The sequence below is a fragment of the Thamnophis elegans genome, chromosome 13, assembly GCF_009769535.1.
Source record: "Thamnophis elegans isolate rThaEle1 chromosome 13, rThaEle1.pri, whole genome shotgun sequence".
Lineage (NCBI taxonomy): Eukaryota > Metazoa > Chordata > Lepidosauria > Squamata > Colubridae > Thamnophis > Thamnophis elegans.
In genome coordinates, this window is record NC_045553.1 from 27428399 (window position 1) to 27455051 (window position 26653).

At 42.9% G+C, this 26653-nt stretch overlaps 1 protein-coding gene across 1 annotated transcript in view; it reads right to left on the bottom strand.

Moving 5' to 3' along the window:
* The window catches only part of LOC116517177 (tumor necrosis factor receptor superfamily member 10A-like), a 41596-nt gene extending 15183 nt beyond the window's left edge, over nucleotides 1–26413 (bottom strand). Inside the window, exons 1-3 of the mRNA XM_032230002.1 lie at nucleotides 26125–26413; nucleotides 2370–2499; nucleotides 331–462 (exon numbers count right to left, since the gene is read on the bottom strand). Coding sequence (XP_032085893.1) covers nucleotides 331–462; nucleotides 2370–2499; nucleotides 26125–26172 — 310 coding nt within the window. The 5' untranslated portion in view covers nucleotides 26173–26413. The remainder of the gene's footprint in view (nucleotides 1–330; nucleotides 463–2369; nucleotides 2500–26124) is intronic.
* Between the last annotated feature and the right edge of the window lie 240 nt (nucleotides 26414–26653).

Consider the following 26653-nt stretch of genomic DNA (forward strand, 5'->3'; position numbering starts at 1 on the left):
AAAGCTGGCTGGGTGACTTTGGCTGATCACCAGGAGATGGTGAGTTCTAATCCTGCCTTAGACATGAAAGCTGGCTGGGTGACTTTGGCCGATCACTGGGACATAGTGAGTTCTAGTCCCACCTTAGGCATGAAAACCTGTTTGAATGACTTTGGGCCAGTCACTCTCTCAGTCCATCCCACCTCGGAAGATGGTTGCTATGGGGTGGAAATGAAAAAGAAAAAAGAGAGGAAAGAGTATTACGCATGTTTGCTGCCTTGAGTACCTATAAAGTATGGGATAAAAAAATCTAACAAGCTAAGTAAATAAAATTGTCTCCATCCTTAATACCTAAAATCCTGCAGGCTCTGCATCCAAAGCAGATATCAAAGGAATTGGACAGTTTGGAATAGGTGTTGTTTTCACAGGGTTGACAAATCCCTTCAGTTCTGGGGACAGTGCATTGTTTATGGACAAATGTTCCTGGAAAAAAGCAAAAAGATATAAAAAGTAAGTACATATTAAAAGTAAGTACATATGAAAACAGTGGACCCCCAACTTTTCTGGCTCAGTAGAGTGGCAGGGACAGCAGTGAGAGTGGCATGGGGGAGGGGGTTGGTTTTGTGTGTGCAACCTAATCCTGCACATGTGTGCATGTCTGCTGCAAGGGATACACTTCTCTTCTGAGGAGAGGCCGCCTGTCAGGCCTGCAGCCAACTTTTCTTTTGGATCTTTGGCCTGCCATACTTTCTATTATTCTACTAGGCACTTTCTATTGTGGGAGAATTGGAGGGGGGATTGTAAGGAGTTACATGCTATGTAGCCATAACAAAATTTACTTTTGGATGCTATTTGGAACGCTGACAACTGCTTGCGCAGCCCGGTTCTCAACAGGCTGCAAAATGGTCCTGATCCACGGACCTGGGAGTTGGGGAACCCTGAAATAAAAGACAGGAATTCTCTAGGAACTGCTGATGTAAGTATACAATCGATGTCCATGTTGCATCAATGAAAGGCAGAAAATAAATTGACTATACAGCTAGAGTAAGCAGTTAGCATTGTTCTCTCCCCAGTGGTATCTAGACCAGTGATAGCTAACCCTTTTGTCGTAGCGTGTCAAAAGCGTGCTCGCATGCCCGACCCACAATGCAATGTGCAAGTGAAACCCTCTCCATGCACCCTGCCCCACACACGTGTCCCGCCTCTGCACATGCGGGGGAGCCCTCATGCACTCCATTTTGGGCCTGAAAGGTCTCTTGCACCAAATGGGGCGCGGGGGCACTGTGCGAGGCCCCAAAATGCAACGTGAGTTCCCCCTGTGCATGCACCCCACCCTTCTATGCATGTGTCCTGCCCCCGTCCATGCGCAGCATGCCAACCCTGCCCTTCCCCTCCCAAGAGTCCCCATGTGGCCCATTTTGGATACAAGTAAGAGCAGGGGGCATAGAGAGGCCTGGGGAGGGTGAAAAACAGGTCTACTGAAAGTTCTAGAAGGCCGGAAAGGCCTCCAGAGTGCCTCTGGAGCCTGGGAAGGCCATTTCCACCCTCCCGGAGGCTCGAGAAAAACCTCTGGAGCCCGGGAAGGGCAAAAAGCCCGTCCTCCGCCATTGTGCAGGAGGCCAACTAGGCCACACCCACCACAGCCATACCCACCCAGCAACCAGGCAGAGAACCCCTTGCTAAATTTTTGAAACCCACCCCTAGGAACAACCAACGGAAAGTCAATCAGAAGAAGCATGTGCCTATTCATTGGAAGCGAGGGGGAGAAACCCACACATTTTTTTAAACAGCGGAACGAACTTCTGATTCCTCTGAATCATCTCCTTAGCTACAATAAAATGAACACCATGGCAATATTTCTTTTTTCTAGTTTCCTAGAAGAAAAGTGGTGACTATCCAGAAAGTTGCACCCATATTAAAAATATCAACTTCCTTATGGTCATGCTATGTGGGTGTCCTGGAATACACGTTTTAACTTTTCAAATTATTCCCCCCCCCTGCCCCATACACACACACATCTGGCTCTCCTTGTTCAATTTTTTATAGAATTTCTGGGGAAATGACTAATGCGGTATTTTTCCCCCCTCTTACATAAAGTTGGCTTCTGCTGTTATCTACTCCTTCCAATGACTTCTAGCACAGTTCATTTTCTGTGCAGTTTTTTTCACTGTTCCAACCACCACTTGCCTCCACTCGTGCACATTTCTTAGAACTAAGAACAATGGTGCGAAAATCATTATTTGGCGTGGTCTTATGAAACGATTGCCCCATGGGGTCGTCGAGAAAGAAATGTCCAGTTTATCTTTCTCAAAAAAGGAGCAGGTTGTGTGCATGTCTTGACTATGAGCCTTACTACGAAGGCTCAGGTCGAACTGATGATCATGGGATACCTGGCGGACATTTCCTGCACTCATGGTTCACAGCAGCGTAAAATTCTTTGGTGTCATCAACATCTGGTATCACGAGGGCTGTAACCTTTGGATGCTGCATTCGAGGAAGTCTTCCCGTGGCGGCTTCATGCTGGAAACAAAGAGGAGAAATAGGGGATAATTTTAGCCTGAGCCTCTCTGGAAAGAAAGCATAAATAAAGACTTCTACTGCCAAAACGAAAGTGTGTATAGTCAAGGCGATGGTTTTTCCAGTTGCAATGGATGGCTGTGAAGGTTGGACCCTAAGGAAGGCTGAGCACCAAAGAACAGAGGCCTTTGAACTCTGGTGCTGGAGAAGACTCCTGAAGTCCCTTGGACTGCAAGGCGATCCAACCAGTCAGTCCTAGAGGAGATCAACCCTGACTGCTCTTTAGAAGGCCAGTTCCTGTAGAGGAAACTCAAATACTTTGCCCACCTAATGAGAAGGAAAGACTCACTGGAGAAGAGTGCAATGTTGGGAAAGATGGAGGGCAAAAGAAGAAGAAGACGACAGAGAATGAGGTGGCTGGATGGAGTAACTGAAGCAGTCGGCGTGAGCTTAAATGGACTCCAGAGGATGGTAGAGGACAGGAAGGCCTGGAGGAATGTTGTCTATGGGGTCGCGATGGGACAGATGTGACTTTGCAACTAACAACATTGCCGAAGCATTATTGTTCTTATGCTACAGCTGTAAGGATGCCTTCCAGATGTAAATGTAGTGTGCAGGTAGCCCTTGACGTATGACCACAATTAAGCCCCAAATTGGTTGACAAACTAAATAAAATAAAAACAAATAAAATAAAAACAAAATAAAGGTGAAAAAAAAAACCTATGATCAATGGAGCTAAAGCTATAGCATGAATAAAGTTTAAGGCTGGATTTGGTCTCCAATTATTTTATTTTTTTGCAGTTTTCGAAAGCCACAATTACTAAAAAAACAACAGTAACCATCATTTGATTATGGGAAACAATAAGTTTCAAAACACGCACCCTATGCTGTAGTTCAAACACTACAATAGGCTTATCCCGTTTTAGAAAAACAAAACAAAACCTCACAGATGGATGCCTTTAAACCCAGTCCCAGTTAAATATAATGAACTTAAATTGTTCCATTTTGCAGATTCTAACTCCCAATTACCATGTGTGGCGCTGATAATAACCTTCTAGAAATATAACTTTGTTCATGCATGAACTCTGTTTTAGTAGGAAACAATTAGGAAACAATACTTGCTTTCTCTCTCTCCTTCCCTCCCTCCCTCCTTTCTCTTCCTTCTCCTCATTTCTTCTGTGTCGCCCTAATAAAAAAGGAGTCAAGTTTCCCTTAGATTAAGCTCAACTCCTGCTGACTTCAGGTATATACATGCAGTTTTTTTTGGCATGATATGGAAGGACATTTCCATTATCTTCTTCCAAAATGTTACTCTCAACTTCCCAATTAGCTTACAGAGCTGCTTTATTCAATTTGTGGTCACTTGTGGTCTCCCTACAAGGTCTGATGAGCAGGCTTATCTTTTTCAAAGGTAATTATGGTTAGCTGATAAGGACTTTCATGAGTGTGCTGATAAATATGCAAAGAGCAGTTCCTCACGGCATTTTAACACTGATTGCCAGACATCATAAGGAGACTCTCAAGTGGTTTGGAATCAACCCCCAGAATCAATTAGAAACCAACCTCAGAGCAGTTCAAACAAGGATGCCAGTTTCACATATTGCAATTGTTCATTAATGAGCTACAGGTAGTCCTTGAATTAGCCCAAATTAGTACAATTAGCAAAATTGAGTCAGTGGTGGGGTTCTGTGGACGTGGCTTGGTGGCTGTGGCAAGGGGAAGATTAATGCAAAAATCTCCATTTTCTCCTGATCAGCTGGGACTTGGGAGGCAGAGAATAGATGGGGGCGGGGCCAGCCAGAGGTGGTATTCGCCAGTTCAATTTTGCCTCATTTTACAACTGTTCTTGCCACGGTTGTTAAATGAATCACTGCTTAAGTTAGTAATATGGATCTTCAGTGAAACTGGCTTCCCCATTGACTTGGCTTGTCAGAAGGTCACAAAAGAAGAATCCTGTGACCCCAGGACACAGCCACCATCCTAAATAGGACTCAGTTGCTAAGCGTCTGGATTTTGATCACATGACTATTCTGGATCCCGTTTGCAACTGGTACGCTGCGACGGGACCGGGCGTCCACCACGTGCATCTACCACCGGGCCATTTGCGCATGCACACAGAGCATACGGCGCCTGCGCAACACCCCGCCAAGCAGCTGGAGTGCTGTGAGCACAGCACACATGTGTACTCATTGCCCGTGACACTCCAGTTGCTTGGCGGAGCATCATGCAGGTGCCGTACACTCGGTGCGCATGCCCAAATGGCCTGGTTGGGTCAAATACAGGTAAGGACAGTGGGCGGGTCCTCTGGAGCACCGTACCGGAGCTCCCAGCAGGACCGGTATGCCCATACTGGAGCGTACCGGCCATAATCCACCACTGCTCCATGGTCACGTGATCAAAATTCAGATGCTTGGCAACTGGCTCGTATTTAGGATGCTTTCAATGTCCTGGGGTCATGCGATCCCTTTTGCGACGTTCTGAAAAGCAAAGTCAATGGAGAAGCCAGTTTCGCTTAGCAACCGTGTGACTGATGTAGCAACTGCGGTGACTCATTTAACAAATGTGGCGAAAAGAGTCGTAAAAATGGGCAAAACTCACTTAAATGTCTCACTTAGCAATCAAAATGTTGGGCTCAGTTGTGGTCATAAGTTATAATGACTAATCAGAATAGAGCTGGAAGGGACCTTGGAGGTCTTCTAGTCCAGCCCCCTGCTCAAGCAGGAGACCTTATACCATTTTAGATAAATGACTGTCCAGTCTCTTCTTAAAAACCTCCAGTGATGGAGCACCCACAATTTCTGAAGGCAACTTCTGTTCCACTAGTTAATTGTCCTCACTGTTAGGAAGTTTCTCCTTAATTCCAGGTTGCTGCTCTCCTTGATTAGTTTCCATCCATTCTTTCTTGTCCTGCCCGCTGGTGCAGGACAAGAAAGCAGCCTCTCAAATACTGGAATACTGCTATGCAGTATTGTGGCAGCCTCTCAAATACTGGAATACTGCTATGCACCAAGCACTTTCTAAAGAACTGCCAAGAAACTGCATGATTGAATTCATGTGGCCAGTAGAAGTTTCTGCCACTCCTTTAGGTCCTCTATATTGGCGTAACAGTGATCAGCTATATGTCAACATGGCTTTTGTTTGCAAATGCGTCAGGGGGAGCTTAGAAAAACAGGGGAAGGGGCAATGGAATGCCAGCCATTAACTTCTGAAAAGCACTGGATCCACCCCCGCCCTGCCTAACTCCTGCAGCAGTGGGACAGCGGAAGAAAGAGAGAAGGAAAAGGTGGGAGGAAAGAAATCAGGGAGGGAGGAAAAGGATTGTCCACACTCACTTATGCTCAAGACAAATCTATTTACAACCTGCAGGGATCTCCACACAGATGAACCCCATGGGAGCTCACTCAGCATGAACACTCCTTGCCAACAGAAGGTCTCTGGACTATTTGTATCGTCACCCAAACAAAGGTAAAGCCAGCTCATTCATTCATTCATCCATCCATCCATCCATTCATTCATAATCATCAATCAATCCGCCCATCTCATCTGCGTGACTCAATTAAATGCTATAACAACAAAATGACTCAATAACAAAAAGAAATAAAATAAAACCAACATTAAAATTATTTTTACAGTAGTACCTTGGTACTCAACTGCTTTGAAACTCATTGAATTTGTTCTTGTCAACCTATTTCGACATGAAAATGTTGTCCCGGTACTTATCATTTGTTTGGTAGGTAATGCATAAGTTAGAACTCATGTCAGCTGCCTTGTGACTCACTATGCTATTCCTTTTATGGGTAAAATTGGTTTAAGTACTTATCATACCACCTGGAAACAATTAATGACGAGCATCACTGTATTTCTTGGTTAATTATTACAATTTCTGGCAGCCTTATCCAAAGATATGCTATTTGGCATATGACTTTTTTTTTCAAACCAACCAGATAGCTAAGCCACACAAAGTTTTCAAGCTGAGGGAAACATTAACCCTGCTGAGATTTTATCTCAACATCTGTTTGAGAGGAAATTAGAGGGTAACCCATATGAACAAAGATTTTTGTCCCTGTAGTGAAAGAGTTCCTGAAAATTAACCTATCATGTATTATAATGGCCTTAGGATAAAGCAGGGTGACTACAGCTAATATTTCTCCAACAATAAATCAATTTCAATTAAACCAATGTAATTTTATTTCTCTAAATGTAGTTAATGTTGATTTGCTGTTCGTAAAGTAGGCCATGCATTGCACTAGTTTTATAATTATTGTTATGGTTTTTTACTTGTTCAGAAATGTGTTTTTTTTTCTTTTGAATTGAATAATGTTTATTACTACTACTTTACAACTTGCCTTTTTATTCCCGGGTATAAAACACAAAAGAATAAAATGAAATAAAAGAGAGACTGTTTCAAGAGTTTACAACAGTAGTGATCCTAACCGAATATTAGAATAACAAAGTTGGAAGGGATCTTGGACTTCTTCTTGTCTAACATACACATCAGAGGTGGGTTGCCAATTTTTTTACTAACGGTTCGGGCGCGCTCTCGTGTGCGTGCGATACATCTACACATGTGCAGAAGCCTCTGGGTGGGTGGGCGGAGCTTCCTGCCACCGCTACTACTGGTTCAGCCGATCCGGCCAAACCGAGACCAACCCACATGATACACATATACCCTGCTCAAGCAGGAAATCCTATAACTGCTTGTCTGAAATGACAAATGCTTATCCAGTATCTTCTTAAAAACTTCCAGTGCTGTAGCATTCACAACTTATGGAGGTACGTCGTTCTGCTGAATAATTGTTCTCATTGTCAGGAAATCACAGGCTGCAAAGTATAATACATTCTGTACCCTTTAAGTGGTAGATGGTTCTGTATTTTTAAGCTTGCTTAATACTACTCAACTCATATGTTGTAGACTCCAGTTAGTGGTTCATGCTGGCTGTATACTTATTATAGCCAACATAACCAATAACCGTGGATTATGGGCCTTGGTGGCGCAGTGGTTGGAGTGCAGTACTGCAGGCTACTTCTGTTGACTGCCGGCTGCCTGCAATTTGGCAGTTCAAAGCTCAAGGTTGATTCATCCTTCCAAGGTGGGTAAAATGAGGACCCAGATTGTTGGGGGCAAGAGGCTGACTCTGTAAACCACTTAGAGGGGGCTGTAAAGCATGGTAAAGCGGTATATAAGTCTAAGTGCTTTTGCCATTGCTAGGGGAGATTAGAGCACTGTGGCTTTAGCCAACCGCTATCTTTGATCCTTGGATTGTCATGAGGATAAGAATGGGTGAAGCCATCTCTGCCACCTGAACATAAGAGGAAGAAGTATAGGGAACGGGGTTTAAGCTCCCAGGGTCCTTTAAATTCATTGTTTCATCTGTTCCAATGCTCTTGTGCTCTGTGGAAATCACCCATACATCAATTTAAAAACAAATAACTTGGGAGGGACTTTCACAGGAAGCTGCGGTCCTAATGCTTGCATGCAGGCCCAGCTGCAGTCTCAACCTTTGGCATTATTTGTTGCTTATGTGCATTTCATGCCTCTTCTCTGGGACAGCTTACATGCCGTGGGGGAAAAGAAGGGAGCAGCCCTCATTCTCATCCAGCTGATAACTCCCCGTAGGGTTATTAAAAACTAGAGTCTTTATCAGCTGGGCTGATAAATAGTGGTTGTCTCAAGGTCGCCTGTTGAGCTATGTAATCTACATTTGAACTGGTGCCATCCAGCAATAATGCCAAACAAAGACTGAACCACATGCTGGCTTCCTGTTCTTAGGGATGCCCTGAAGACTTATTAGTCTTCCTGCAGGTGAGAAAAGGCAGGTGTCATTACATCCTTGGCTCTTGGGACTGAAAGCCCCCACCCCAAAGAACTGTCCCAAGGGGGAGCCCTTCTTCATTCAAACACCAAAGTGTTCCACTGGCTTCTATTTTTTCTCTCCTACTCCCAACTCACTAGTCAGATTCAGCAGCACTTCTGTGCTGCTCCTTCCTGCCCCTTTCCTTGCTTCTCTTGGAAGATATTTCCTGCATGAGTCACCAAAGCTGCCAGTAATCAAGATTATTGAAGTTAAAACTCTGCCTTCTCAAACATGCACCTTGCCTTTAACAGATCTTTAACAGATTAACAGAGTTGGAAGGGACCTTATAGGTCATTCTAGACAAACCCCTGCTCCCTGCCCAAGCAGGAGACCCTACTCCATTTCTGACAAATGGCAGTCCAATCTCTTCTTGAAAGTCTCAAGTGATGAAGCTCCCACAACTTCCAAAGGCAACTTCTGTTCCATTAGTTGATTGTTCCCACTTGGAACTGAAGCCTGGTGGACATTTCTTCCAACAGATCATAGCATAAAAAAAAAACAGCAACAAGTGTCACAGCATAAAACTCTCAGCCAAGGTTCTTAAGACTTAGTAGTCTTAGGTCAGGGGTCCCCAAACGTGGCAACTTTAAGGCTTGTGAACTTCAACTCCCTGAAGATGAAACGCAAATATTTTGGCCATCTAATGAGAAGGAAGGGCTGACTGGAGAAGAGCCTAATGCTGGAAACAATGGAGGGCAAAAGAAGAAAGGGACGACAGAGAATGAGGTGGCTGGATGGAGTAACGGAAGCATGAGTTTAAATGGACTCTAGAGATTTTTAGAGCACAGGAAGGCCTGGAGGAACATTGTCCATGGGGTTGCAATGGGTCAGATACCACTTTGCAACTAACAACACAATGGAATATCTACCCTCAGCCCTAGATTTATATTATTTTCCCCTGATAGATATTCTAGATATTCAAACCGGATTGTCAATTACATTAGAAGTTACCTCAATCCTTACATTCCAAACTTGATTTTAAATAAAATATAAAACAGGTTGATAGAAATAGCACAGGTTATGGAATATCTATTCTCAGCCCTAGACTCATATTTTAATTCCTCTGACAGATATTGTAGATATTCAAACCAGATTCTCAAATGCATTAGAAATTGCCTTAAGTAATTGTGTTAAGTAAAGTGTTTAAGTAACAAAAATTATTATTATTATTATTATTTAATAACAATTATAGTCAAATGAAAATGGATATATGATGATGGTGACATGTATGAATATTTGAGTTAAAATGCTCGAGTTAACATGAATTATGTTTGTTGACTGTGGAAGAGATGCACAAAAGTCTATTTGTAACCAACTGATACACTTTCTATAGCATGTAAAGAAGGATGTTGTATTTGTTTTAAATTAAAAATTAATTTTTTTAAATAATAATAATAAAAAAAAGAAATTGCCTTAAATTCCACGACTTGATTTTTGTGTTTGGCAAGAATGATGGTGCCAAAGATAATGCAATCAAAGCTATTTATTCAGAACACACACACACACACACACACACACACACAGACAGAAACACAGTTTATAGTCGTTTACCGGCCTTTATCAGATAGTCCAGATAGCGATTATTTTCATTGGCAAAGGACATCCTTTTTTTTAAACGCACTCCTCAAAATAACCCTACAAGACAAGCCTTTGATATTAATCCAGGTTAATATATTAAGAAAGATGGGATTACTTCAGATCTCTTGCCACAAAAACCAGTTAATGCAATTACTGTTGCCGAACTCAAGAGTACCATAATAATGTATACAGAAGAAGCAATCATATTATTTCAGATTGCTACAGTAATATATTTTGACAAAATGCCTGCATAAACAGGTAGCCCTTGACTTAAAAATCATTCATTTAGTGACGAAGTTACAATGGAACTGGAAAAAGTGAGCTATAACTGTTCTTCACATTTATGACCATTGCAGAAACACCTTTGATCACGTGACCAAGATTCAGACGCTTGGCAACTGACTCATATTTACGACAGTTGCAGTGTCCTGTGGGCCATGCGATCCAGTGGTAGGATTCAAAGTTTTTTATTACCGGTTCTGTAGGCGTGGCTTGGTGGGCGTGGCAGGGGAAGGATGCTGCAAAATCCCCATTCCCTCCCGATCAGCTGGGACTTGGGAAGCAGAGAAGAGATGCAGTTGCGGCAGGTTCACTACTGCTGGTTCGCTCGTGGCCGCACCACACGCATGCATGATGTGCATTGTGCACACATCGCAGTACAATAAAATTGCTTTGCGCATGCGCAGAAGCAAAAAACAAGATGAGAACTGGCTTAGGGGCGTGGCAGGCCTGGGTCGCTGCCAGTTCCAGCGACCCAGGCCACCAAAACTCTACCGGTTTGGCCAAACTGGTCCAAACCGGTAGGAACCCACCCCTGGGGCGGGGCCAGCCAGAGGTGGCATTTACCAGTTCTCTGAAATACCCAAAATTTCCACTACTGGTTCTCCAGAACAGGCCAGAACCTGCTGAATCCCACCTCTGATGTGATCCCCTTTTGTGACCTTCTGGCACGCAAAGTCAATGGGGAAGTCAGATTCACATTATAACCGTGTAACTAATTTAATGGCTGCCATGATTTGTTTAATAACTGTGGCAAGAACAGGTCATGTAATAGGGCAAACCAGAGGTGGTATTCAGCTGGTTCAGATCGGTTTGCCATCGTGGGGGGTGAGCCACCCGTCCACCCGCCCCGGCTCGATGCCGTCCTATTTAGGCACATTTTTTAGGCTGGGCGCATGCGTGGAAGCGCACACATGATCAAAGTGCATGCATGGAAGGCTGGGCACATGTGTGGAAGGGGTGCATGCGCCAGTGAAGTGAGCACGCAGAGGCGAAGCAAGCGGGAAAGTGCGCAGCGAACCAGTTGCAACAAAATGTGAAGCCCATCGCTGGGGCAAACCTATTTAGCAACATAAATTTTGGGCTCAATTTTGGTTGTACATCTGAGGACTTCTCATTTTAAGAAGAAAACATTTCAGCTTTCAGCTATCAATGCTACCAGATGCTATCAAAAAGCCAAGTGGATAATTATAATGATATGCTCCTTAAGCCAAGACACTCCCCTGCATTCCAGCTTAACCCTGAATCTTCTGAAACGATAAAAGGTGGTGTCCAGCAAATGTATTTGGCAGAGTTTCCTGGGGGAACAGCCATTTTGTCTGTCACTGTAAAACAACAGTAGATAACATTAGCAAGTCTACTTCTGGTGAAATTACTCATGGCCTGAAATTACCATTATGAGACAATTCTTTCCCAAAGAAAATATGTATCCTAGAACAAGAGATCTGTAGAGAAAAGCAAAGATGCTTTTTTCCCCTCAAGAGGCAACTGGACTTTCTCATTTTTCTTTGAAGATGTTTCGCTTGTCATTCAAGAAGCCTCTTCAGCTCTGACTGGATAGCAAAAAAATAGAAGGATTTGTACTCCTTGCTGACAGCTGAATATAAATCCTTCCGTTCTCCATTTTCCTGTCAGAACTGAAGAAGATTCTTGAATGAGATGCGAAATGTCTGCAAAAAAAAAAAAAAAGTCCCAAAAAAGCACCTTTGGGTATCCTAGAACAGTTGTATTCACCATGGACCCCCCCTTTAAATACCCTTTGTGGCCACGGACCCTCAAGACTTGACTCAAGATTTAAAGCATAACATTTCTTCAAGCCTTCGCGAAACCCCTGGGATGACATCGCATCTCCTCAAGGGTCTATGGACCATAGGTTGAGAACTACTGTCCTAGAAGCTGAAGAATTACAGCAAATATCAGGGGGTCTGCAGAGGTCCCGCCTCCATCTCAGAGGAACACAACCCCGACCAAGCACCCCAGACCTCCCCAAGACACACATGCACACCACAACCAGAAACCAGAGATGGTTTGCACCCATCCAAAGCAAGTAACTGAGTTACTTGGCATTAAATTCACAGATTTTCTGGATAAACATTTAAACTGAACAGCGGGGACAGAGAATTAATTGATACAGAACATTTCTGTCCCCAGCAATCTAAAACTCATAGGGTTCTCAGTGCATGCAACATAGATGTCTGTGCGGGTAAGATGGTATGGCACTCACTATTAAATGCTTGGTTTTGCTTGACAGCAGGAGTGATAATCCTACTATCACTCCTGCTGACAAGCAAAACTAAGCATTTAATAGGAGTGCCATACCATGTGCATGAATCATACAAGTGGCAAGAAAATAGGGGCAGTCAGGCAGTAGACAGTAAACACAGGGTCAATCAAAATGGATTCAAATGTCTATACACCAATGCACAGAGTATGAGGAATAAACAGGGTGAATTAGAAATTCAAGTAGATGAGGGCAGATATGATATTGTTGCCATTACAGAAACTTGGTGGTGGGATGAAACCCACAAATGGAACATATAGCTAGAAGGATTTCAATTATTTAAAAGAAATAGACCAAATAAAAGAGGATGTGGAGTTGCAGTATATATAAGAAATAACTACATCTCTACAGAAATAGTGCACAACAATGATGAGAACTATCTTGAATGCATTTGGTTCAATATTAAAGGTTGGGGGGGGGGGAATGACATTGTCACAGGTCTATACTACAGGCCACCCTAACAAGCATAGGAAGTAGATAAACTTTTTGCTACTCAGCTAACTAAGGTATGTAGGAAACACACCACAATAGTAATGGGGGATTTTAACTACCTTGACATCAACTGGGAAACAAACTCTGCACCAAGTGAAGATCCAACAGGTTCTAATGAACCTAGCAGACAACTTTGTTTCCCAAAAAGTAGAGAAGGGAACAAGGGGACCGACCATATTAGACTTAATTCTCACTAACAGAGAGGAAATGATAGAAGGTGTTGAAGCCATAGGAACCCTGGGGGCAGGTGACCATGCAATATTGGAATTCAACATTATGCAAACACAAGTAGTAGAACAAAGTCAAACTAGAGTCTTGGATTTTAAGAAAGCTAATTTCAATAAACTTAGAGAGAACTTGGGAAGGATTTCATGGATGAAAATCCTCAAGGGGAAAACAACTCAAGAAGCTTGGGAAATTTTGAAAATGAGATTACAAAAGCTCAGTCTAATACAATACCAATGAAGAAGAAAAATAACAGCTCCCAAAAGAAACCAGCATGGCTGCATAAAGAACTCTCTGAAAAATTGAAAGACAAAAAAGTTAAGTATAAAAAGTGGAAAGAGGGGGACATAACTAAGGCAGAATATCAGCAAATAGCCCGAGCCTGTAAAGATGAAGTAAGGAAAGCTAAGGCTCACAATGAAGAAAGGCTTGCCACAAAAGTAAAAAATAACCAAAAAAGCTTCTTCCAACATGTTAAAAACAAGAAAAAGGTTAAGGAAACAAGTGATCCATTGCTGGGAGAAAGTGGCAAGAAGGCGACAAGAAACAGGGAGAAAGCAGAACTATTTAACTCATTTTTTGCATCTGTCTTTACACAAAGGGATAAAACAGTCCAACCTATCAAAAACAGCACCACAAAAATCAGATTAGGAACACAAATTGAAATAGGGAAGAAAATGGTAAGTGAGCACCTGTCTACCCTAGACGAGTTCAAATCACCAGGACCGGAAGGAGAGGGCTTATTTTAGCACATGCGCTCAAAAGCCTGATTGGCCTTATTATCTGGGGAGGTCTTATTTTCAGGGAAACAGGGTATATTTTTATTGTTTTATATCACACATTCCATTTCTATATTGAACAGTGTGTTTCTAAGTGTTCAACATGTTAAAATATAAACATCATAATCATTATAATCATGTACATATAGACATATATGTGTTATTGAAAAGTATACTATCTTCCATTAAAAATATCAATTATGTAACCATCAAAATATGTACTAAGAATTTTTCTTCTTTCTCATGCAGTCCTTATTTCACATAAATCTACTCATCTAACCTCTGTATCTGTCAGCTAACCATTTGCAGAAAGGTTCCCATGTCACAAAATGTTCTGAATCTTCTTTTTCTTTGATTTTTAAGGTTAACTTATCCTTTTCTGTACATTCCATTTTTTTATTATTATATTATCATCTGTAGGGGTTTGACATTGAGTCTTTATAGATTAGCCCTTTGGCCATGCCAAAGTGTAAAGTTCCAGGAACAAATTATTACCAAAATTTGATAAAAGCAATATAAAATGGAATTGGATAAAATACAATTTAAAATGGAATTGGAATAAAATACGATTTAAAATGGAATTGGAATAGAATAAAATAATTTAAGATATAGATAGAATATGATAAAATTATATTTCAGTGTCACCCTTACAATCTACCCCAATCAGTCCCACGTATGCAGATCTCAACCGAATCATTTTGTTTAAGTACTTGTGCTGTGTTAAATGTTACTTCCCAGTTCTGGCTGCACATAAAGTAAATTGTTTTGATATGGGAATCCCAATGAATCATTCATATGGTATATGGACCAAGATGCCTATCTCTCACCCCCTTATACAACCTGTAGGGTTTCTGCATTTTTCCAGTATTGTGCATATAATTATGAAGTTGATTATTTTAACATTTTATCTCTACACCACCCAGTTTCTCAGTGCAGGAGAGATGGGTTTCTAAACTTAATCAACCACAGAATGCAAAGAGACCTTGAATCAACTGCCTGTGAGATAACCTAATCTTAAGGACACCCCGAAAGCCACAAGCCTTGCGCTCAGCATAAAGAAGTTCCTTGGAGCGGGAGAAAAAATATAATGATGTCATTCCATCTCCCCACCTTCCTCTACTTCTCAGAGCAAGAGTATCCAACCTTTAATTAATTCTACTTTATAATGCCTTGCTAAGGCCACAGTTGGAATATTGTGTTCAGTTTTGGTTGCCACGATGTAAAAAAAGATGTGGAGGCTCTAGAAAGAGTGCAGAGAAGAGCAACAAAGATGATTGGGGGACTGGAGCCTAAAACATATGAAGAACGGTTGCATGTCTAGTTTAATGAAAAGAAGGATTAGGGGAGACATGATAACAATCTTCCAATATCTCAGGGGTTGCCACAAAGTGAAGTCAAGCTATTCTCCAAAGCACCAGAGTGCAGGACAAGAACAATGGGTGGAAACTAATCAAGGAGAGAAGCAACTTAGAACTAATGAGAAATTTTCTGACAATGAGAACAATTAATCAGTGGAACAGCTTGCCTCCAGAAGTTGTGAATGCTCCAACACTGGAAGTTTTAAAGATGATGTTGGATAACCAGTTGTCTGAAGTGGTGTAGGGTTTTCCTGGGCTAGAAGACCTCCAAGGTCCCTTCCAATTCTGTTATTCTATTCTATTCTTTGCAACTTGATTCTCCCAGTTGGGGAATTCCCAGTTGGGGAATTCTGAAGAAGACAAGTCTTAAAGTTGTCACCCCTGTCTTACAGTAAATGTTAAAGAAGGGGGGGGGAGGAATCGCACACTTGCAGAGCTTTGCTGATGCAATCCCGTTTCCTGCCTTTGCCTCCCTGCAGAAAAAAGGATGACATCACCCTCTCTTTATCTTTGCCCTTCAGTTGTTATGCAGAAGTCAGCCTCTCTTCCCTTGCGCAGGAAAGGCAAAAAAAGATAAAAGGCCAGCGAACGTTTGCCTCAAAGATAAACATATTAAAATTGTTGCTAACTGTTCAGGAGCAAACTTCACCCCTTTGTGCTTGGGATTGCTTCAAAGTGAATCGTAACTGGCTAAATAAGCCTGCTTTCCTTTTACAAAATGCTGCATGGGGATTCTACTGGCCAGGGAAGTTATAGTACCATTCCGCATTCTATGTGAATCCAACTAATTGTAGGTTCGTCAACACACCTGTTTTATGAGATTTAGTACAGGCAGACTAAAGACTGAGAGGCTGCCACAAAGAAGAGGGAGTCAAGCTATTCTCCAAAGCACCTGAGGGTAAGACAAAAAGCAATGGGTGGAAACTAATCAAGGAGAGAAGCAATTTAGAACTAAGGAGAAATTTCCTGACAGTTAGAACAATTAATCAGTAAAACAACTTGCTCCCAGAAGTTGTAAATGCTCCAACACTGGAGGTCTTTAAGAAGATGTTGGATAACCATTTGTCTGAAGTGGTGTAGGGTTTCCTGCCTAAGCAGGAGGTTGCTCCAAGGTCCCTTCCAACTCTGCTGTTATATATTATATATTAAAAGTGTTTCCCAACCTCAGTCACTTTTAGCTGTACAGATTCCAACTCCCAGAAATTCCAACTACCTTTTGGAAAAAGCACCTTTGGGACAATCAGGACCTGGGTAATTGGTTCCACCACAAAACCGCGGAGGAGAAAATCGCGCTCGACGAAAGCGCGCATTTGACGTCATCACAGCGCGACGAAAACATCGCGCTGTGATCGAAAAATGTAAAAATAAAGCGAAAACCTTACCTTAACCCCCCCAAACCTAACCCTAAACCTAACCCTAAACCTAACCCTAAACCTAACCCTAAACCTAACCCTTAACCTAACCCTAAATCTAACCGTTAACGTAACGCTAAACCTAACGCTAACCCTTAACCTAATGCTAAACGTAACCCTGTCTAAACCTAACCCTAACCCTTAACCTAACCCTAACCCTAACCCTAACCCTTACCTTTATGTGAATCGGCTTGCTTTAATTTTAATTTTATTTCAATTTTTTTTTGTCGCGCTGTGATGACGTCACATGCGCGCTTTCGTCGAGCGCGATTTTGTCCTCCGCGGTTTTGACGGGTCACGGGGTGATTGAGAATCTCTGTAGACATTTGGCAATACAGAAAAGTGGACCTTAGCCACTAATATTGATGTTAACCATGCTGTCTAGGAGATTCGTACCCTCACCACCACCACCATCCAGACCTTCCGCACAGCCCTTAAGATCTGGCTATCCCGTCAGGCCTGGGGATAAGGATTACGCCGCCCCACCCGAATGTTGAATGACTGTTGTGTTTTATTGTTATTATTTTGTTTATTCACGTATTGTGTTATATTGTCTTGCACTCCCCTTCCCATGAATTGTAAGCCGCCCTGAGTCCCCTCAGGGAAAAGGGCGGCCTATAAATAATAAACAATTCAATTCAATTCAATTATAGGAGATGTAATCCCAACACAGGGTGGCTCAGTGGTTAAGATGCTGAACTTGTCAATCAGAAAGGTCGGCAGTTCGGTGGTTCGAATCCCTAGTGATGCGTAACAGAATGAGCTCCCGTTACTTGTCTCAGCTTCTGCCAACCTAACAATTCGAAAGCATGTAAAAAATGCAAGTAGAAAAATAGGGACCACCTTTGTTGGGAAGGTAACAGCGTTCCGTGCACTTTTGGCGTTTAGTCATGCTGGCCACATGACCATGGAAATGTCTCTTTGGCTTTGAAATGGAGATGAGTACCGCCCTCTAGAGTCGGGAATGACTAGCACATATGTGTATGGGGAACCATTATCTTTAATCCTAACACAAGGAGAACAGCTTGGGGGGAGATAACCTACTCTAAGACAGAGGAATCTTCTTCAGTTAATGCCAACACAGTTCGGGTATGGCATGGGACAAGGAGATAAGGATAAGAAAGCGGTCATTTAATGAAACTTGGGGGGAGAAATGAAATTCAACACAAATAAAAACACGGAGAACACTTAAGGGGAGCTGTTGAAGGATGTCAGCGTGGCCTTTTCTTTAAATACTCTAAGAAATCAAACACAGCTGCAGAGTAGCAGCACAGGAAAAAACACCATGAAGCGGAAAATATTCATGTCAAAGTGAAAGTGAGAAGAAAACAAACATATCGATGTATTTCACAACCCGGGTAAGGTGTGTACATCACACACAGTCACACAACAAAAGAGCGACAGCCACAGTGGTGGGTTGCAGGCGGTACACCCCAGTATGGGTGTACCAGAGCCTGCCCGAAGCACCGGGTACCGTTCCAGTACGGTCCTCCAGAGGGCCCACCTGAGCTCCTTACCTGTCCTTTCGCATTCGCTGGCTGGGGAATTCTGGGAGTTGAAGTCCGGACATCTTCAAGTTGCCAAGGTTGAGAAACACTGCTTTAACCCTTTGGCACTTCCGTGCATGGCTCTCATGATGTCGCAAGCAGGTACGATGTGTGTACGTGCGGGCCACACGCGTCCATGTGGGCGACGCTGGGCCCGTTTCAACCATACTGGTTGGAACGGGATCCGGAACCCACCACTCGACAGGCATTAGCGCTTTGACAAATAAAAACAAGCCGAACCGTTTTGAAAAAGATTGTCAAGTAAGCAGGAAGCCCTTCATGGCAAACAAGTCAGACGTAAAAAAAGCACTGTCCCTTTCTCAACGTTTATTAGAGGATTAGGAAGCTATGCAGAGGATCAACTCTGCAATAAGGAATCTCCCCCATTTTTACAAGATGTTAGTTTTTAACTCCGACTCAAGGAAGGAAGGGCCAAAAGCAGCCTACTTCCCTTAAATAGACTTTCTAGAAGAATGTCTATGGAGACTCTCAGTCATCCAAGATCATGGTTGTCCCAAAGGTGCTTTTTCCAAAAGTAGCTAGATTTTGGTTTTCCTTGAAGATGTTTCGCTTCTTTCAGTTCACCACCATTCAGTCAGAACTGTAGAAGCTTCTTGGATGAGAAGCAAAACATCTTCAAGGAAAAACAAAGTCCAGTTGCCTTTGGAAAAAGCACCTTTGGGACTTTCTGGAATCGCTTTGAACAATTTTGCTCTTTTTTTCTAAGTTGGCCAGACTTAATAAATCAGAATGTGTCAAAGGAGAACAGAATATAGAATGGAATGGAATAGAATAACAGAGTTGGAAGGAACCTTAGAGGTCTTCTAGTCCAACCCCCTGCTTAGGCAGGAAACTTTCCACTACTTCAGAAAAATGGATATCCAACATCTTCTTAAAAACCTCCATTGTTGGAGCATTCACAACATCTGGAGGCAAGTTGTTCCACTGATTAACTGATATCTTGTTAATAGAAAATAAGCAACTTGGGAAGAAAAACACGTGGAGGTGTGGGGCTTTGTTTAGCCTGGAGAAGTGATGAGAGGATTTTAGCTGTCTTCAAGTACCGATAGTCCAAAACTTATAACAATTCTTTCAGTGACTATTCCAAGTTACAACAGTACTGGAAAAAAGTGTCTTATGACCATTTTTCACATTTACAGAAACAATTGCAGCCTCCTCCTTGGTTACATGATCAAAATTCAGAGGTTTGGCAACTGACTCGTATTTATGATGGTTGCAGTGCCCAGGGATCATGTGATCCTCATTGGGGACCCTCTGACTACAAAGTCCAACCCCCTGCCTAGGCAGGAAACCCTATACCGTTTCAGACAAATGTCTATCCAACATCTTCTTAAAGGCTTCCAGTGTTGGCGCATTCACAACTTCTGGAGGCAAGTTGTTCCACTGGTTAATTGTTCTAACTGTCAGGAAATTTCTCCTCAGTTCTAAGTTGCTTCTCTCCTTGATTAGTTTCCACCCATTGCTTCTTGTTCTGCCCTCAGGTACTTTGGAGAATAGTTTAACTCCCTCTTCTTTGTGGCAGCCCCTGAGATATTGGAACACTGCTATCACGTCTCCCCTAGTCCTTCTTTACATTAAACTAGACATACCCAGTTCCTGCAACCGTTCTTCATATGTTTTAGCCTCCAGTCCCCTAATCCTCTTGGTTGCTCTTCCCCTGCACTCTTTCTTCTCAAAACTCTCCTCTTAGCTTGACCCCACATCCTCTCAGGCCCTTTTTATATCCCATCTTTGTTTTGTCTGCTTACTTTCTAACACCTTATCCAAGTCATTTACAAATATGCTGAAGAATGCATGGTCTGAAACCATGCTCTATAGCAGTGATGGCTAACCTTTTTGTCGTTGCGTGCCAAAAGTGTTTGTACCTGCACCCATAATGCAATGTGCGCGTGACACCTCCTGTGCCCCATCCCCCTGTGCATGCATGTATGACCTCCCCACACTCTCCCCGCACATGCCCTTGTAACTGCCCACCACCCATTTTGGGCCTAGAAAGCCTCCCTACAGCCCCCTGGGAGCAAAAACAGGATGCAGTGGAGGGGGGGCGTGCCCCTGCACCCCCCCTTTCCTTCACGCATGGACATGACCCCCCTCCCCCATGCATATCTCCCCCATGTGTCCCTCCCCCCACACATGCGCAGCAGAGACCCAAAAATTAGCTGGCCAGCGGAAGGTGTGTGCACATGCGCAGTGGAACTGAGCTGGAGCAATGGCTTGCGTGCCCGCAGAGGCCTCTGCGTGCCACCTGTGGTATGCATGCCATAGGTTTGCCATCATAGCTCTATAGCAATGTTTCTCAACCTTGGCAACTTTAAGGTGTGCGAAGTTTAACTCCCAGTGCTGGTGAGTTTACAGGTCTGTGGACTAAATTGAGAAACTGACAAAAAATAAAATCTTAAAAGGAAAGAGTGAATTAGTCACTAGGAGTCAAGTATAATTGCTCACTGATGAAGTATCTGTAAACTTGTAACGTGCGTAATCTTCCCTTATTCCCTGCTTATCTTATTACTATTTAGATCTTACATCAGTTAAAACCACCCACGTATCTAATGAAATAAACCACTGTTCACAAAAGCTCACACCTTTTAATGAATTGTGTTAATATGAAACAGGCGTTACCAAACACTTTCCAATTTTAAACTCAAGGGAGACTTTATGTTTGTCAGATAAGTGTGGAGAAAAAACCCCCAATGTATTTCCTTACGTTCTTTACTGACCACCACCGATCCTAGATGACTGATGAGCAAATAAATGAAGCCACTAATTATCTAGCAGGGTCGTGACCCTAACCATGCCAAGCCCTTTGCTGTTGTGCATGTGATGGAATCCTAGCTGCTTCCTGGAGAGCACCTGATTGTGTAAAACAAGGAGGGCATCAAATCATGCTGCTCTACCTTGTTAAATTTTAACAGAAAGTCTGGCTGCAGAAATTCAAGGCTCTTTTAGTAGATCTCCTTAAAAGGAATCAATCAGCAAGCATTTAGACTGCCTTGGGCCATTCCCATTTGAGCCTTGCCTATTACTTTGAGCCAGCACAACAATGAAATAAATCACTAGCATAGTTGCATCTACTTCCTTCTCCAATTAGATTGTACATAAAACCGTCAAACAATTGTCTATTTCATTTGTATGTTACCAAAAGGTAGTATAATTCAGTTTCCCAAGACACAAACTACCCGCAACATTCTAAACAAGTATGAGTATGAGCAAATTTACAGGCACACACAATTTAAACTAAACAAACTGCAATTTGAGTCTGGGAATTCTTTGTGAAATCTAGGTGTGGGATCAGAATTTAACTTAGAATAGAATAACAGAGTTGGAAGGGACCTTGGAGGTCTTCTAGTCCAACCCCCTGCTCAGGCAGCAAACCCTGCTCTACCATTTCAGAAAAATGGTTATCCAACATCTTCTTAAAAACTTCCACTGTTGGAGAATTCACAACTTCTGGAGGCAAGTTGTTCCATGGTTAATTGTTCTGTCAGGAAATTTCTTGAGTGAACACAGAGACACCATCCTAAAATCTGTACATCAGTTAAAGCCAAGCAGCTTTACTCACATATTCAATTCTAGATAACTGGGTTAATTCTGCAAACCACAGGAGAGTCATAAATAGCACGTCAGGAAAACAAGAGTACAGTACATAATTCTATAGTTTACCTGGGAATTCAGTTATTTCATGAAACCAGGATTTATTTAGCTGAGCTTTGTTACATGAACCTAGCGAGTCAAAACCAAATAAAGGATAAAATCCACGTTCTAAATTATTCAGAAATTAGTCCTCCAAAAAACTGGCATAAAAGTAAATAATCTTTAATCCATCACCAATAAATTTGATTCAGCACCAATTTAATCACTGCTTAGCTTACTGAATGCATTGCTTTTGAATTCAAATATTTTATTAGTTTATTGAAATATAAAATACAGAAGGACAAAGAAAAATGAAAATAAGGGGAAAATAAAAAGGGAAGAGAAAAAAGTGTAAAATAAGGGGGAATGAAAAAAACACCATTGACTTCCAACTCCTTTTGATGCAGGAGAATAACGTAAAACTTCAACTTTTATACATATAAATATAATATATATTATCTATTACTATAACAAACCTACGTAATTAGCAAAATCCAACTGAATGCGTTGCTGGGTGATTGAAGCAAAGCAACTGATTTCTAAGATTTCCATCCGCTGTTAACCAGAATGATATTTATTAAATCTGCTTGCCCACCATCTTAAGCCCTAATGTTAAGCAGATCCATATTTCTTTTCAGTGAAGTTTCAATGGAAAAGTGATCCACTGATTTTGTCCCTAAAAACTATCAGTTTCGACAGCTAATAATCAATACTGAAATTTTCCCTAGCAATCCAGGTGACCATAAATAATCGATAAACATTGTAACAATCTGGAAAGCAAAATATCCAAGTGCAAACTGAAGGCATCCAAAATTTAAAAAGTTTAGTAGCATCTTTTAAGATTAGCACAAAACACACATTAATATAAGGCACAAACTTTACTAAGCTGCCACTCACTGCATCAGACACCTGGAAGGGTCCTAATTGATTTAGGATTTAAGGATGAGGATGATGAGGCAAGGAAAAGAAAAGAAAATGTAGGTGAAAGTTCCATGGAGAAAATTATAAGTCACGGTTTATAATTGTATATCAATGCTCTCAAAAGCAGCAATTCTAATGGGACTTCACTGCAAACACGACTGAACTGTAATTATTTTTGGTGTAGTTCAGCGGTGGAGGCCGATTCACTGTTACCCAGTACAAATATATACAAGATTGCAGCTTTCAGTTAAAACCTGGCAAGTAAGTAAAGGAGAAAAAACGTGCGTTAGCAAATATCGGTCTGTACTCAGGAGTGCAGTATTGCTTGCCGTTGCATCATAAAGGAGAGGAAGGGGAGGTTCCCAGCAGCCAGGTCTGGGATGAAGAGAGGCTTCAAGGGAGGATCCAGAATCAGGGGGCTTTCCATCTTGGAGTTTCCAAAATCCCAGGCAGCAAATCTGCTGTCAGCCCTCACGGTTTGCATTGTTTGCCCCTACAATGTGAAGTTCGTTCACACGGCTTCTAACTTAGCCCAGCACCACAAATCAGTTGGGGGGCGGGGTTGTCTCTCCATTCAGAAGGGGGAGGGGAGCAAATTTTCTTCTGGATTTGGGTATCCAGGAAAAAAAAAAAGCCATCGCGTGGGCGTCTCTCCTTTCACTTTAGTTGAATGTGTTTGCAAACAATGAAAGTGCAGGCCAGGAATTTTTATGCAGGACAGAATTGCATTCTTGAAGCACTGTTAACACTCTCAGACTAATAGGTTCCTGCAAGGCTCTTGCAGCACCTGGATACACCCCCTTTTCCTAAGCCTCTTCAAACACCCTGGATTAGGCCTCTGTTAGCCGGATCTTATCAACCCAGATGTCCTTCTCCCAAAACATCCTAGGAGTAGGTCTATGGAGAGCCTCAATAATCCAGGTCATGGTTGTCCCAAAGGTGCTTCCCCCCCCCTCAAAAAAAAGGCAACTGGACTTTCTTGGGTTTTTTTTCTTTAAAAAAAATAACTTCACCTCTGGTGCAAGAAGGTTCTTCAGGTCTGAAAGTCTTTAACAACAACAACTACTACTACTAACTACTAACTACTACTACTAATAATAATAATAATAATACCATGGAAGCGAAGATACAATAATCCACTGACAACCCAAACTGCCGACTTTGCAATAACAAAGATGAAACTGTTTCACATTTAATATGTGAATGCAGCACAATCGCAGAAACTGATTACAAAGCTAGAGATGACCGAGTTGCTACATTAATCCACTGGTCATTATGTAAAAAATATGATTTACCTGTATCCAGAAAGTCATGGGAACATAAAGTGGAAAAAGTTATCGAAAATGAGAAGGTGAAGATCTTGTGGGATACAAATGTATCGTCATTTGGAGCACAACACACAAGATATCAGGGTTGTGGAGGGCCAAAGTGTACAGTTTATTAATATCGCTGTTCCTGGAGATGCCATTCGAAGAAAAAGAACTAGAAAACATCATGAAATATCATGACCTGGCCATCGAAACTATCGGCTATGGATGAAGCATGTAACAGTGATACCCATTATCATCAGGACACTTGGCACCATGTCCAAGAATTTTACAAGATACACCCACAAATTGCAGCTTCCTGCAATAACACCAGTGGAACTGCAAAAAACTGCGCTACTCGGAAGGTCTTATATTTTAAGAAGGTCCTTGGTTGATACCTAGGATGCTGTCAGCAAACCGTATCAACCATTAGCACCAATTACTGGTATTTGTGATACATTTTTGAATGTTCAGTTGGCTGCGATTCTTGTTTAATGAATAAAGTATATAATAACAAGTTGATACCTAGGATGCTGGCAGCAGCCTGTATCAACCATCAATGCCAGTAAATTATATTTGTGATACATTTTTAAATGTTTAGTTGATTTGAGTTTCATGTTTAATGACTCAAAGTATAATCACCATCATCCCAAGTCCAGTTGTCTTTGGGACACCCAGGAGTAGGAAAAGTGCAGGAATGTCGTTCCTGCCTTAATATTGAGTCACTTGAGAACACCGTTCGTTAAGGGAAGGTTGGGAAAAATGCGGGGACGATCCCTTCCTTTGCTTCATAGTCCAGCCGAGGTTTTGCCTCGCCTTGCACGCTTTCAAAGCCACGTGTGAACACCCGGTCTTTGCTTTGGAGCACCAAAACTTTCCCATCTTGCGGGTCGGACGCCCCTAACTCGCACCATCCCAAATCCACGCGCGCGACAGGAAACAGCCCGGCTACAGTACAATACACGAAGTCCACGGAAACGTCAATCGCGCCGGGTTACAATTGCAATGCCAGCGAAGCAGTCGCTCTTCTGGAAGGAAAAGGTACTTGCCCGGACATGTTCGGCATCGAAGCGAGGGTCTTTCCCCCGCAGGGCGATCGACCCGACCCCCCCCCCGCCTCTCTCTCTCTCTCTCTCTCTCTCTCTCTCTCACACACACACACACACACACACACACACACACACACACACGGCCGGAGACATCCCCGTACAAGTTTTAGAGCGCCCCTCCCCCAATCCCTCCCTTCAGGGCTGTCTCAATTGCTGGGCCTGATGGGTCCTTCCCGTGGGCTCCACGGGCATAGGGGACCTATACTAATCCTTCAATTAACCCTTCAATGCACCTTGTGCTATTTCATAGAAATACAACGACATATTTATGGCATATTATTGCATTTTTTTCAATCAATACTAACGTGCATTAATAGAAATTAACACTGATAAGCGCACCGGCGTGCTTAACGTCCCTGTCCTACTGTCCCCCATTTATTTGTCCCCATTTCCTTCCTTCTTGTTCATGTTTATCCTTATTCCTGTTATCTTGTACATGAATGGCAAACTAACTCACTCACTCACTCAAGCAATAAAATAACTATTGTTTCATTTTACCGACTATTTACATTTTTATTCCTGCGACTAGTGATCGTAGCCCCCCCCCCCAATTATACCGCTTTGCCCGGGGCCCATAATGCTGTTAAGACCCCCCCCCCCAGTTTTCCTAAGGCCACCGCGTCGTCTCCTTCTCCCGGGGCCTCCTCCCGGGGAGGGGAAGGGACGCGCGTGGATCTGGACGCGCACCTTCCAAACGCCGGGAGATCCGTGGAATACAGAAAAAAGCAAGACACTTTTTCGCGAGTGGGCGGAGGGGAAATAGGTAGGCACCTTCCCGCAGGTAGGCAAGCCCGAAGCGCCGGCGCCGCTGGGGGAAGGCTGGCCCTCACTCACCCGCAGGGAAGCAACGATACAAAGCGTCAGAAGGAATTGGGCTCGCATGGCGACGCGGCAAATGGAACGCGGTCCGCGGTGTCTTGGCGGCGGACGGACGGAGGTTGGTGTCTGCGCTCCCGGATGGAGAAACGGCTCTCGGGAAGGGCGAAAGCGGGAAGCGGCCGCCGACCCCGCAAAGTAAAAGGGTCCGAGGCTGCCGCACCGCGCAACGCGCTTTAAAATCGAGAGCGGAGAAAGTGGGCTTAAGTAGGCGAAAGTTAGCCGCGAGACGGCTGGTAGCTGCACAGCTGCGGAACGATTAAGCTTTTGAAGTTTCCGGCGCCAGCTTTTAAAGAGGAGCTAGGAGGAGTTAGGCAGGTCCCTCCCTCCTGGCGGGAGGAATTTTCTCCCCCCCCCCCCACCTCCCATCTGGGGCTTTCCTAGGGTTGAAACCGCCAACTCTGGCTACCTGTTGGAAGGATAAGAATGCACGTTTGCTGGAAGCTTCTTTAAACACTGAATCAGTGCGACAAACCAGGTTAATGCG